This window comes from Channa argus, chromosome 9, assembly GCF_033026475.1.
Source record: "Channa argus isolate prfri chromosome 9, Channa argus male v1.0, whole genome shotgun sequence".
NCBI classification, from domain to species: domain Eukaryota; kingdom Metazoa; phylum Chordata; class Actinopteri; order Anabantiformes; family Channidae; genus Channa; species Channa argus.
The window spans coordinates 22,340,315-22,355,121 of NC_090205.1; the positions used below are offsets into that span (position 1 = coordinate 22,340,315).

Below are 14,807 nucleotides of genomic sequence, written 5' to 3' on the forward strand. Positions count from 1 at the left end.
AGGAGTTATCCTGAAAGAGGAGTTTGTGAGGAATGTTCTAGAGGTGAAAAGAGTCATCGGGAATGAGGAAAGTGGACAAGGAGACTTGATGGTGGAACAAGGAAGTTTAGGAGTGTATACAGGGAAAGAGGTTAGCTAAGAAGAAGTGGGACACTGAGAGGACTGAAGAGGTGACTGGTGTGGAGCAGGAATTAAAGATTAGTAAGAGTGAAGTGAGGAGGACGTTGAAGAGGATGAAGAGTGGAAAGGCAGTTGGTCCTGAGGACATACCTGTGGAGGTATGGAAGTGTCTAGGAGAGGTGGCAGTAGAGTTTCTGACTAGTTTGTTTAACAAGATCTTGGAGAGTGAGAGGATGCCAGAAAAAATGGAGAAGTGTACTGATGCCCATTTTTTAAAAACGAGGGAGATGTGCAGAGCTGTGGCAACTACAGAGGAATAAAGCTGATACAATGAAGTTGTGGGAAAGAGTAGTGGAAGAGGGCAGAGGTGAGAATTTGTGAGCAGCAATATGGTTTCATGTCTAGAAAGAGAACAACAGATGCAGTATTTGCTTTGAGGATCCTGATGGTGAAGTACAGAGAGGATCATAGGGAGTTACATTGTGTCTTTGTAGATTTAGAGAAAGTGTATGACAGGGTGCAGAGAGAGGAGCTGTGGTATTGTATGAGGAAGTCTGGAGTGGGAGAGAAGTATGTTAGAGTGGTGCAGGACATGTATGAGAGCTGTAAGACCGTGGTGAGGTTTGCTGTAGGTGGGACAGAGGAGTTCAAGGCTGAGCTGGGTCTGCATCAAGGATCGGCTCTGAGCCCCTTCTTGTTTGCTCTGGTGATTGACGGGCTCACGGATGAGGTTAGACAAGAATCTCCATGGACTCCATGGATGTTTGCAGATGACATTGTGATGTGTAGTGAGAGCAGGGAGCAGGCGGAGTAAAATCTAGAGAGGTGGAGGTCGGCTCTGGAAAACAGAGGAATGAAGCTTAGCCGCAGTAAGACAGAATACATGTGTGTGAATGAGAGGGACCCAGGTGGAACAGTGAGGTTACAGGGAGCAGAGGTGAAGAAGGTGCAGGACTTTAAGTACTTAGGGTCAATGATTCAGAGCAACGGAGAGTGTGGAAAAGAGGTGAAGAGGTGAGTGCAAGCAGGTTGGAACGGGTGGAGAAAAGTGTCAGGTGTATTGTGTGATAAAAGAGCATCAGCGAGAATGAAAGGTGTTCAAGACGGTGGTGAGACCAGAGATGTTGTCAGCTTAGAGACAGTGGCATTGAAGAAAAGACAGGAGGCAGAGCTGGAGGTAGCAGAGCTTAAGATGTTGAGGTTCTCTTTGGGAGATGAGGATGGACAGGATCAGGAATGATGACATCAGAGGGACAGTTAATGTTAGATGTGTTGGAGATAAAGTCAGAGAGGCCAGATTGAGGTGGTTTGGACATGTTCAGAGGAGAAACTGTGAATATATCGGTAGAAGGATGCTGAGGTTGGAGCTGGCAGGCAGGATGTCTAGAGGAAGAACAGAGAGGAGATGTATGGATGTAGTGAGAGAGGACATGAAGTTAGTTGGTGTGAGAGAAGAGGATGCAGAGGACAGGGTTAGATGGAGGCACATGATTCGCTGTGGAGACCCCTGAAAGAGAACAGCCCAAAGGAAAAGAAGAATGATTTTCTTGCAATGCATTTTTTTCAGTAGGATAGCTCATGATGTCACTCACTCAACAATGGAGTGGGTGGATCATTATAAATTTTTTTTCAACCTAAAAGAAGTGTGTTTTTTTGTTGTTTGTTTTTATAAATATATGTAGGCTTAGACAACATACTCAATTTAAAAGAATGCCATTTCCATTTCAAGTTTATTTTCTAAAGTGTGAGTGTGATGGCAACATTTATCTTAGATTTTTTAAAGCAGACTATTTAAGCTTGGACACATCAATTACTGTGCATTCAGGCAATATATGTAGTAATATTCCATTGCAAAGAAATGAGGGTTCTTCCATTATTAAACACAGTCCAGCACACATCCATTAAGTAATTCTGGAAAACGTAAAAGCAAATGGTAAAATGGTTTAAAAATGATTAAGATCAATAATTACTCGGTAAGTAATTATACAGTAATTACTTAGAAAGTTACAAGGGTTGAAGAATCACGTGGTCTTGCTTTTGTTCAGCAACATAGAGAGAAATATTTAGAGAAAAGAATATACATAGCTGTATTTATGCAACGATGCATGTTTTCTCCTCTTGTCTGCTGGTTGACAAGAGCTACGCAAGGGCTGTTTTTAGAGCGTGTCTTTGTCTTGTCAACACAGCAACCTGTCAAGCTGCGGAAAGTTTATGAGGGGAGCTTTTGTCCTTTAATATGCTGTTAATGTAGTCTGGGTGACAGTAATAGATTCCCTCACTGGGCCAAAACGTTAGGCAGTGTCACCGGCATGTTCTGCCGGCAGCTTGACTAAATATTATGGGACCTAAGTAGCATTTAATAAGATGATTATAAACTGTTTCTTCCAATGAAAGAGTATTACTTGTTTTATATTTTCGAATTGTATTGCAATGGTCTGCATTTAGGATTTAATATTACATTTTATTTGTAAGGACCATGTATAATGATTAATATTAATTTTGCCATTTGATGCATTGCACAGTACCAGAGTTACCTTAAAGCAAATGTTCCTCTGCAGTCCCCTGGCAGGTCAAACTAAAATTATAATCACAATGACACAACAATAGCACTATTACAATAAGATGCGACACAGTCTAAAAATCATAAGACCAAATATAATTTATAATATAGTAATCAGAAGCTACGATGACAACACACAGAGCATTAGCAGTTGTTACAAAGTTGTGTATCCTTTAGCACGTTTTGTTTTTTGGTTTTAAAAACAGGGAAAGGAGCTGCAACTCTTGTTGTCTCGTGGCATTCTACTGGGTTGTAGCATTAACTATTTACACTGACTGCCCAGGTACAGCAGTCGTCCACCAACTCCAGGGTTGTTGGTTCGATACCCAGCTTCTCCTGTCACATGTCGAAGTGTCTTTGTCCAAGACACTGATCGGTGTGTGAGTGGCTATGTGTTATTGCAAGTGCGAATGGGTGAATGAGAAGCAGTGTAAAGTGCTTTGAGTGCTAATAGGTAAAAAAGTGCCATGTAAGTTCAGACCATGTATCTATGTATCTCTAACAGAAGATATTTTCTACGATTTTAAAAGGAATCTGAGCGGAAGTTTTAAAAGTTGCAGAAATGGAGGAGAAACCAAGTTATTAAATTTTTTTTTACACAAGGCATACATTTGAATATAATCTAAAATTCTCAAAGACGAGAAGATGACATTTCTCCACTACTCCATATTGATGATACTGCTTTTTTATCTATAGTTTTTAACCCAGGGGGCTGTTTGTTGGTTTTAAAAGAATTATGCATTTGCGTGCACAAAAAGGCCTGAGTCTGTCCCCTTGTGGCTCCCATTTTATCCAGGCCGGGACCAAGGTGGCCCTCGATGGCATGGCAGGGCCACACCTGGTGGGGGGATTCAAACCCACGGCCTTCTGCATCCCAACGCAATGCTCTACCACTGACCCCTTGTTCCAAACCCTTAAAATTTTCCAAATGATTATGTCTGCCCCCTTTGGAGTTTGCATTTTCTACCAGTGCTTGTGTGGGTTTCCTCCAGGTTCCCTGGTGTCCTCCCACAGTCCAAAGACATGTATGTTAGTTTAATTGGTGACTCTAAAATTGCCCATAGGTGTGAATGTGAGAGCGAATTGTTGTCTGTCTGCGTATGTCTCTCTGTGGCCCTGAGATATATTCTGTCCAGGGTGTACCCCACCTCTAGAGTAAGTGAGACTTTACTATCCAGTTAAACTTATTTAAAGATCCACTTTTTCAGACAAATGGTGCCATTTAATCCCAGAAAACGTGTAATTGTAGACTTTTCTTAAAACCGGTTTGTGATTAATTATAGAGGTCCTGCCAAGCCTGAGTGACAGGTTAAAGACTAAAGCACAAGTAAAGGAGATAAATGCTTTCAAAGGCCAAGTGCCTTCCCTGGTGTGTGTATAATAACACGAAAGAGCAACCCTCTTACTTTAGACACCAGAAGCTTGAGTTTACAGTGTGACCAGTCAGAGGCTATCATCTTGTCAAGGGGCCAAATAACAGCCATCATTCCTTCTGTGGGCAATTGGTCATGCTACTATTAAAACAAATTACAACTGTGTGGCCTTGTATCCCTTTTTGTAGTATTTCCTGCTGTAACTGAAATACATTGTCGTTCATATATTTTTGCTCTACTGACTGTCTTAGTCATTGCTCTTGTGAAAACAGGAAATTCCCATATAAACAGACCCATTATGTAATGGATTACTACTAACTGCACAAAATGTTTGAGATCTTTAAGCAGTTGGTATTTCAAAAGCTCCAAGCTACAGTACCAGTACATGTAGTGGGGATGATATACTGGTCATTCTTGTATGGAATTGGTCTCACAAATTTATGCTGACTGGCCACTGAATAAAAAGGCAAAGTGTAGAGAGGACCTAGAATCTTAACCATTATGGGACAGTTGAGAGATGCACTCAGAGTTATTGAAAGTTTCGGTACACGTCATAAAAGCTAGTTAAGGCAGAGCGGTGTTCCAAGTATTTTCAGGGCTGTCCCTTTCTATTTGCAGTGAAAGGTCAGGTCGGTATTAACACTGCCTTTAGAGTAAAGCACAGTGAGCATCCAAGTAAAGCCCTTGTAATACTGCTGAAAAGAACACCAGGGTTATGTGGGGATTGTGAGTGAATTGTTAGTGAGTTAGTTTGGTGCAGGGTAGGACCCACTACTCCCTTAACATACAGTATATGAAGAGGAATAGGCAATGAACATACTCAAAGTTTTCCAGGAGTTTGTGGAAATCTGGTTAGGCTGTTGTTGTGATTACCTAGAGCACTTATAGAACTGGGTGAGGGTCGTAGAAAGAATGGGTGCTGTGTGGATTCAGCAAAGCTAAATCTGGTGCCTGTGCGATGAGATGGATGAGATGCACTTCAAGGGAAAATGCTGCCCCCTATGCAAATGCATTGCTACAGTGCTAATGCACTGTCTCACACCAATGGTGCTTTCAAGTAGGTATATTTTTTTCTTTGTACTCAGTTTCTATGACAGGATAGCTTTCAAGTTTTTGCCTTAGAACTCGTAGTGATAGGTTGCAGTGGGTGCTACTTATGCGGTGCATGTCAAAATAGATTTTTGTTTTTTTTTCACTCAATTATTAAAGGTTAGCTCTTCGTGCATGCAAGATTATTTATTTGATTATTTGTGCTTCTGGATTTCACTGCTTTTTTTAAGTTGGAAGTTTGTGGAAATTATTTTGAATCCAAAATCTGCCTTCTTACGCTGCCCTCGATAGGCAGTTTGAACCCCACAGTCTGCCAAGGGCAGACCTTTCTATCTCCTTCTGTTTCAGAGGAGATAATGATTCTCTTTTACTTGGAATAGGATTGCATTTTCTATCTCTTACGTCCTCTATTCTTCCCTCACCTTTACCTTTCAATCCCTCGCTCCTACACCCCATTCCACCTCCCCCTGTCAGTAGGCCGCTGCTGGTGCTCCCTCCACGGTGGCGACGCTCTATCGCTCCGTCACAGCACCAGCAAGGGATGAGAGACAAATCAAAACCACCTTATTTCCCCTCAGTCCCTCTCACCGTGCCAGATTGAATTTGAGGTTTTTCATCTTCTTTCTCATCTTTCCCTTTTCCCTGCCTCCCTTGGCGTCCACTCAGAATTACCTGGAACCAAGCCGTCTCGCAACTTGATGATGCAGTATCATTTATGCATGTGGAGAGAGATAGTCAGCAGCCCTCGCCATTGATTCTTTTGACTCACTTTAAATCCTCTGCTTCAGTTGTTCCAAAATGGTCAGTACCAAACTCTATCAAGGATCCTTTCTTGCCTTTACAAGGGTTTTTTTTAAATACTCGTGCATGAAAAAGTTAAAATTATTTTTGCTGGCTTTTAGATTTTAGATTCAGAAAAATTTCCACAAACTTCCAACTTAAAAAAAGCAGTGAAATCCAGAAGCACAAATAATTAAATAAATAATCTTGCATGCACGAAGAGCTAACCTTTAATAATTGAGTGAAAAAAAACAAAAATCTATTTTGACATGCACCGCATAAGTAGCACCCACTGCAATCTATCACTGTGAGTTCTAAGCAAAAACTTGAAAGGTATCCTGTCATAGAAACTGGGTACAAAGAAAAAATATACCTACTTGAAAGCACCATTGGCTGAGACAGTACATCCAAAAATGACTGATCTTGAGAGAAAGAAAAATGTGACGCCATAAATGACATTTCTTTAACATTTGTGTTGACTTTTAGTCTAATATATTATGGCTAAAATGACCATCAAATGTCTGTAAATCAAATTTGGTTGACAGCGTAGTTAAAGCTGACATATAAGTGGTAGACATTGGACTGCTGTCAGTCTTATATTCACAGTGTAAAAAATGTCAGCCAATGCACGAAAGGTCATCTGTTAAAGTTTTAGTAACATACATTACTCTGTAACAGAAGTTGAATCAATGCTGTGCCTGAAAGTTCTTTTTTTATGGTTCTGAAAAAATTTACCGGTTATTTTTCCAGCAGTATATATCCCTATGAATATATTTGATAGCAATATTTTAAATGTTAGATTAGTACCTAGGGGAATCAAGCAATTGGCCACACTACACTATACATTTATCTCAGAACCACTCTGCCTTTAAAAAACAAAACATAATTAGAATTGAGAGTAGACTGATTTTGATATTTTAACATTACACAGTGAATTTTCTTTAGAGCCAAATATAAAACAAGACTTGTTTTATCGACAATCTAAATAAAAGTGCATAGCCATTTACCTCAAGATCTTCCAGAGCACAGCCATTTACAACCATGCGCACACCTACACTCAATTTCTGATTTAGTTACACATTTAGAACCAAGGCGGCCTCATCTGGAAATCAAAACTGACAAGCACATTTGCATTGCATGCCCATTAAACTATACAGCATTGTGTACTGGAGGAATAAGACAGAAGTAGTATGTAGATAAAACCAGTCTTGATTTAGATTTGGTTTTATACTTGTGTGTACTGACTGCTAAATTACTCTAGAACAGCTAAATTATACAGAGGTACTTCTTTCACTGACTAGTCTTAAAATCAAGTCAATAATATGTATAAAGCCCAAAACACAAATCAAGGGACTTTGTGATCAATACTGCAGACAAGATTCTTTGTCCTTCGATCCACAAATCCGATGAGTGGGGGACAACTACCAATAGAAAAATAATGCAAGAATCAACAAAAAAGCAACAACATCTCCCAAGATGATTTGACTTAATATTGTAACAATAAAGTAGAGCAACAAGCACATTTACATTATGTAAATTTTGAATGACAACTTACTATACTTACCATACTGTGAGCTCATATAAAGAATATGAGGAGGAGGCTTCTAATTAACGTTCTGACAATTCCATCTGGAATCTGAGACAACCTCCTCTCCTACGTGAAGTCCTGGGAGACGGACAGACTAATCTGTTGGATAGGAGTAAAAGTTTTTAGGATATAGTTTAAATTTTAGTAAGTAGCACAGGGCCAGCCTGATTCAACAGATATGGTCTTAACATTTGTTAAACCGAAAGGGTTTTAGCACAGTTTTTTTTTTTTTTTCAGGGACAATACAGTTAAACATTGCTACAAATAAATAACCAATATACAGAACATAGCAAAAAGCTTATTTGCTGGAGAACTGTGCAGGGGCCGAGGGCACCTGGCTCCTGCTACCCGAGAAAAATTACTCTCATCTTCCACTCTGTTGGACCCGCTCCCACCCATCCTCCCTTCACCCCACCTTTTCATTTTCAATTATGGGTTGGAATATGAATCTTTAATACGATGATAATTGTGCTAGCATATTTGCTGTCACCCACCATTAGCCCAGATTAATTAGCCCATTTAGTTTAGCTTAAGAAAGTGTCTGGCTGAGGAATGGGGGCACTGATGGAAGGCGGATAGAGAGAGTAGAATCAGCACAATCTGTTCTGTATCATAATACCATCTTTCTCCAGCTTTCTCTCTGTCTCTTTGTGTCATTTGCTATTCTGCCTTTTACCTTTTTGCTACTTTAATTCTATTCTCGTTTCATCAGTTTGCATATATCTCTCTGTATTTTTGTCACACTGTAACTTTTTTAAGTGGATGGGTGTAGTCAAGCAGTTGAAATTTGCTTAAAAACATTATTTCTGTAATTAATGTTAATACAATACCAAGCGGGCTGCATGGTGGTAGAGTGGTTGGCACTGCTGCATCACAGCTAGAAGATTTTTTGGTTTGAATCTGACTACAGCTAAAACAGTGGGACAAAATATTTCATATATTTATTTTGTCGTAAAACCGCTAAGCTACTTTAAAATCAGTTTATTACAGTTTGTTGCAAAAGTTTGCATCCACTTATGTTTCAATGTCAGAAAAGAGGAAAACAGATTGTTTTATGCATAATATTTAATGCACATTAAGCTAGTACAAGTATTGTTTTCTCATCAGAAGTAATATAATAGCAAAATATTATAGCAAAATAATGAAAATTAGAACAAAAACAAATTTTGTGGAAAAATTAGCATCCCCTTGAAAATTTTAAAATGAACTTTCATTTCTGTAATATTATGCATTATTATGCAATATATGCATTGAATATTATGTTGATGAAAAAATATTTATTTTACTCTTTTTGCCATTTCACAAAAAAGGAGAATGCCAGATTAATGCCAAATTCTTCCAGAGTAATTAGTTGTAATTCTATACTCCACAATGCTGACTGCTACGAGATGGATATTGTCTAAATGCTGGTGAACATATTAGAGAATTCAACAGTAAAAGAGACTTATCAGGCATTGGTGGAGACCAAAAACTGCACTAAAGAGTGACACTGGATATTAGTCAAGTGGCCAGAAGCATGACTCAGGATTAATGTTGCTCTGCATCTGCTGTTGGTTGGCAAGTGCTGAAGAAAACAGCCTGCTTGATGTGTTGCTTTCTTAATGAGCCACTTAGTCGTGTTTTTGGATAAAACCATTTAAAATGGATAACCAGAGCTGATTGAAAATTGCAGGAAACAGCAAGAAAATACACTTAAATAACCTGAGAATTAGTATTATTGTCAGTACAGTTGGCAGTGGTGAACATTTCAGATTGCAGGTAACCATTTGATTTGCTTAATGAAGCGTCAATGGCATTCTCCACCTTGGGATAAGTGGTCTGTGTGTTTGTGCGGTAGTGAGGTGACTTGGCCATGTCACTAGCTGTACATCTCTCAGCAGGCAGTGGGAAATGAGGTCTAATCTGAAGGATATTAAAGTGCCAATCTACTGCTCCTGCTATTAAGGCCTGTCAGCCCTGGCCTCTTCTCTCACCTTAATATTTCTCAGACTGAATATTTATATGCCTACATCATGACCTACCTACACAGTGCAATGGGTGCATGTTCCTTTGTGTGTGTGTGTGTGTGTGTGTGTGTGTGTGTGTGTGTGTATCACTTATGCGCTTTTTTATCCTCTGATCCTCAGGTGCAGTTGGGACAAGGGGGCTGTCAGGTCAGACCAAACCGGTCACCATGGATGTGGATGAGGAGGAGAATATGAGTGAGTTGTTTAATTCACATATTTTTTAGTCTGTCTTTCTGTCTGTGCAATAACTGCTCTTTATATGCCTGCCTGGATTTTTGTTTCCTTCCTTTCTGTCTGCCTGCATGTTTTCCCTTGTGTGTCCTGTCCTTCTCCAATGTGTAATCAGCGTGAATCCCATTTCCTCAGGTTTGTTAGGCCCACAGTTTCACATGTGAGACATTGGAGATTACGAAAACTAAATCCAAACCTAAACACGCTCATTTCAAAAAAACAAATAAAAATACTTTATTACACACAAATACTCACCACTGAAGTAAAACCTTTAAGGGAAGAACTAATCATTACATCTGAGATGTTTCAGGTCATATTAGAGATTCGCGCTACCTCCATTTCTTTTTTTAGAAAATCCTCCCCACTCCAGCTTATTGAACTTTAATTAGACATTTTGGTTTGAAGTCAGTAAGCGAGCCTTAGAGGGTACGGAATGCTTGGATGTTTCCCTTCACCTTAGCAATTTTGAACTCCCATTCAAAGAGGGCTGTCATCCTGCTACTAGCCCAACTTGCAATACAAATGAACAGTTCTCATTGTAGTGTCATAATTTGTGTTTTTCTCTGAGGAGAAGCATGTTGTTCTGTGTAGAATAAGCAGCGTTGCAAAATAGTCTTTGTTGTCTGTGAATCCTTGTTCTTACATTTCTACTGCCAGTCAAGAGATATATTTGAAGATAAAACGCAAAGCTCACGAGTCAATTCCCCTAATACCAAGGGAACACCAAAAGGAAACATTAAAGGATTTTTAACTTTCATGTGACAACCTTAGCAGCACTTGAAATTCTTTAATCACATAACTCATTCCAAATCAAAAGCCCAACAAACAAGTTCACTTAAAACAAAGTTGTGATAAAAGACATTTTTGTCTATATTATTTGGTTCATTCAACACCCACAGGGACTTTTAGCTCTGAAAGACTGAAGCATATGGGATTTTTTTTTTTCTCCTTGCCTAACTAATGGATGCTGATTACACAAATGCTGCAATAATAATACTAACAGCTACAAGTGCATGTTTGCGACATAATTCAGTGCATGTTGTCATGGCTTTTGCTCTCTGGATATGGCTTTCGTCTTCTCGTCTGGTCCAATCTGGAGGACTACTGGGTATCCATCATCTTGCAAAAAGTTGTTACATTCTAAATTGACTGTTATTCTTTTAACCTCTTAGACAAAGTTTAGAAGTATTGACTAAATAATTTTAGGAAGCTCCAGTTTTTCCTGTGTCATTATAGTCACTGTTTGTCTGTGCAGCATTCTGAAGATTCCATAATGTGTTCATCATGTTTTGCTTATTGCTTATTGGTAATTACATCCTACAAATACAAAGGACAGGTACACTATGTCTGGAGTCAAGTAAATCAAATTTAGTTTGAGAGTGTGGTGCATTTTATGCTTTGCAGAGAACAATAAAAAGATACAATACCACATGTTACATATTCAAAAATAACCCATTTAGAATAAGAGAGGTCCTCGTTTAACTTGTGCCATTTTTCACCACTGCCATAATTGCTCACCCAATGTTATGTGATCTCAGAGTTTGCCCTTGTCGAACCCACAAACTTCAGATATTACTATTCTCACAGGTGACAGTTCCTCTTGGCTATTATTGCAAAAGTTCCTTGGCCATTGTCTTTATTTCAAAACATTTACACAAATTGCAGGAAAAAAAATATTGCATGCTTTTAGATTTCCTAAACCGAAGAATATGCATTTTTTTCCTTCTTTATCTTAGGAATAAATGTTTATTTTCTGGGCTTGATACATGTCAGTTGTAGTATCCAGATGACAGCGGCATGTCAGCACATACTGTATTGCAACTTAAAACACTGTGTTCTCTGACAAGCTCCACGGGGGGCATCTCAGAGGTGCAGGGTCTTATGAATGCCAGCTCATTAGAAGCAATTTTTGAATTTAGATCTTTTTCATTTTAAGACACTCATTCTTCTCAAAAAAATGGGTAAACAGCAATTTAACCTTCTATCATGTCACCTGTTGAGCCTTTAGGATCCTGCAGTAGGTGGAGTCTTCTCCTTCTGCCTCTTTGATGTATTCTCCTGTTTGCCTGGTCCTCAGCTCTTCCCTCTGCACTCCTTCCCTGCACTCCCTCAACCCAACCTACAATCCCACTCATGCACACTGCGGCCTCTCTTTCTCCTGAGTACCGCAAGGAGTAACCTATCAAGCCTTTGCTGAAGGATGTTATAAATGAAAATTTTTGCCAATATTCCATCCACTTTGTTAACTGGATTCAGTGATATGTGTTCCCTGGTATAATGTGTATTTCAGAACCTGCAGTTAAAAACTGAACACTTACACTTCATTTCTCTGAAAGCACCCAGGCGAATAAAAATTGATAGAATGGATGAAAAACAGCTCTCTCTGTGTGTGTGTGTGTTTGTGTGTATGTGTGTGTGTGTTTGTACATCTATGTGGAGTATCAATATGTGTGCTCGTATTTGTGTGCATTAACGTTTAAGACCAGTAACACTGTACAACCTGTAAAATGTACACTAGTAATATATTAAACATATTTCTCTCACTTTACTCTGACCACTAGAATAACAGGCCTCTTTAAATATGTTCACTATGATGTTATATTAATAACATTAATTAAAAATTATACCAAATTATAGACAATCATTCCATGTATTGTTTTTTGAATGTTGACTAAGGTAAGAACATCTATTATCATCTATTATTAACAATAGATATATTGTAATATTTTTAATATGAAAGATATCAGTAGAATACAGTTTTAACACATTCAGTTGAAATTAAAACTGTCTCTCGGTGTGGTAAAGGAACACAAATCATTGGTTCAGTTCCAAAGAGTGATAAAGGAATCTATAAATTTTGCATTTACAAGATCCTGCAACGAAGGCGTTGTAAGTTACTCTTTCTGGGCACCGCAGGTTCGAGCAGCACTGATGTTAAGGAAAACCGAAACCTGGACAACATGTCCTGCAAAGACGGGGTGGGAGTGGCTGATCAGCTCCCCAATGGAAGCGGCCTGGGCAGTAGAAAGCGCCCCCTAGAGGAGGGAAACAATGGTCACACACACTCCAAGTTCCGGGCCAAGAAACGCAAGAAAACACCCGGTCCAGTTCTGCCAAAGAATGCACTGATGCAGCTGAATGAAATCAAACCAGGTCTCCAGTACAAACTGCTGTCTCAGACGGGACCAGTCCATGCACCGGTTTTTGTTATGACTGTGGAGGTGAATGGACAGATGTTCGAGGGCATGGGCCCAACGAAGAAGAAAGCTAAACTGAATGCAGCAGAAAAAGCGCTGCGTTCCTTTGTCCAGTTTCCCAATGCCTCTGAGGCACACTTGGCCATGGGTCGAACGCTGACGGTGAACACAGACTTTACATCTGACCAAGCTGACTTCCCAGACATGCTTTTCAATGGCTTTGAGACACCCGCTGCGCCTGAAGAATCCTTCTATCTAGGATCCAATGGTAGCAGCACTTTAAACTCACTCGGGGAGTACCCACTACCCACACCACCTGGCAGCAACCTTGTCCAGCCCCCACTGCCCCCTCCTTCAGCATTTAGCTCACCCTCCAGTGGCAAAAACCCAGTCATGATCTTAAATGAGCTCAGGCCGGGCCTCAAATATGACTTTGTCTCAGAGAGTGGGGAGAGTCATGCCAAGAATTTTGTGATGTCAGTAACAGTGGATGCACAGACGTTTGAAGGCTCAGGGCGCAACAAGAAGTTGGCTAAAGCCCGCGCTGCACAGGCTGCCCTCTCAGCTCTCTTCAACATGCAGCTCGACCAGACGCCATCCCGGCAACCCATTCCGAGAGAGGGATTGCAGCTTCATCTCCCCCAGGTAAGATCATTCTTTCTTTCTTTCTTTTTTTACGATTGTCATTCCTACAGTATAGGGAATCAGATCACAACGGCAACACAACCCTTTTTTTTTTTTTTGAAGATGTTCACCAACTGCGATCAGCAGTTGTCAGTTGTCAGGAGTCGAGATGAAATCACAAAGACAGGCCAGTTTTAATAGAGGCTTAGAAAATTTAGAATCATTGTCAGGTCATCTTCAAGGTAACCAGAATCCTTCTTGTCTCTGTCTTGCTTATGCTGAGATGATGTTGATTTTTTTTTTATCTTGATCAAGCAGAAACACCTGAATCACAGCCCTTTCATTAACAATTAATACTTCTAACAAGAGAGGTTGGTAATGATATTGTGTCATACTGTAGTAAACTGACAGATGAAGGGGTTTAGAACTCTGTTCTAGTAAAACCTTCCTTGGTTGAGGTCTTTGGGCCGTAACAAGATCCATTCTAAAATGCTCCGTCTCTTAAACCTTGCTCTTTTACTAGATATCATCATGATTATCAGCGGATCATCATTCACATCAGGTTTGCAGTCACTGAAGGCAGGTGGTTGCTTTAGATGCCTCTGTAAAGTTGACTGTCTGAGGCATGGCAGTGTGTGAAGAGAGATAACACAGTCAGCAAAGCTAATCAGCACAGCACACTGTCAACAGTTCCCTCCTCAAAGTCTTTTTCTCCTTTACTCACTCTCACCACTTGTCAACTGATTTATTCGACAAGCATTCCCATTTTAATGATAGCACCCCCCACTAATTGCTCTATTAATTCTCTGTCGCTTGGTATTTAATTTCTGCAGCCTGTTTCCATCTGGCAGGGCGCTAATGGGGAAAATGGTTGGATTCAACTGCCGTTGCAAAAATCTCAAGTTCACTTTTGTTGTTCTGTACTTGTTTTTCTGTAGTTTTTCTGTTGTGAACATAAACCCCAGCAAACAATTGTGAAATTTACAAAATAAGGTTCTTGGAATGAAAATTCTTTGGCCATATCCGTTTTTATCCAAAGCCACAGCTACTGTAAGGGATCAGTACTGTAACTTTTTCTTGCACTCCAAGAGACGAACAGCCATTTTCTACACCACAGACGACCTTGGCATTCGAAAGTCAAATGATCTGGCCACGAGTGGGTGACTCCGAAGTAGCAGGGAAGTAATATTGGACTAATCTCTTTAATTTGTGGCCATCCAGCCGTCATCTTGCCTCTTAGTTGTCGTCATTTTCCATCACATTAGCAATGGATAAAGA

At 39.8% G+C, this 14,807-nt stretch overlaps 1 protein-coding gene across 9 annotated transcripts in view; it reads left to right on the top strand.

The window, feature by feature from the left end:
* The window catches only part of adarb1b (adenosine deaminase RNA specific B1b), a 112,594-nt gene that overhangs the window by 83,798 nt on the left and 13,989 nt on the right, over positions 1 to 14,807 (top strand). For 7 of the 9 annotated variants that reach the window (XM_067515072.1, XM_067515071.1, XM_067515073.1 and 4 more), the window contains 2 exons: positions 9,598 to 9,672; positions 12,625 to 13,550. In XM_067515072.1, coding sequence (XP_067371173.1) covers positions 9,645 to 9,672; positions 12,625 to 13,550 — 954 coding nt within the window. In that variant the 5' untranslated portion in view covers positions 9,598 to 9,644. Of the gene's footprint in view, positions 1 to 9,597; positions 9,673 to 11,785; positions 13,551 to 14,807 lie in introns of all 9 variants that reach the window. The other 2 variants (XM_067515077.1, XM_067515076.1) reach the window with 1 other exon arrangement.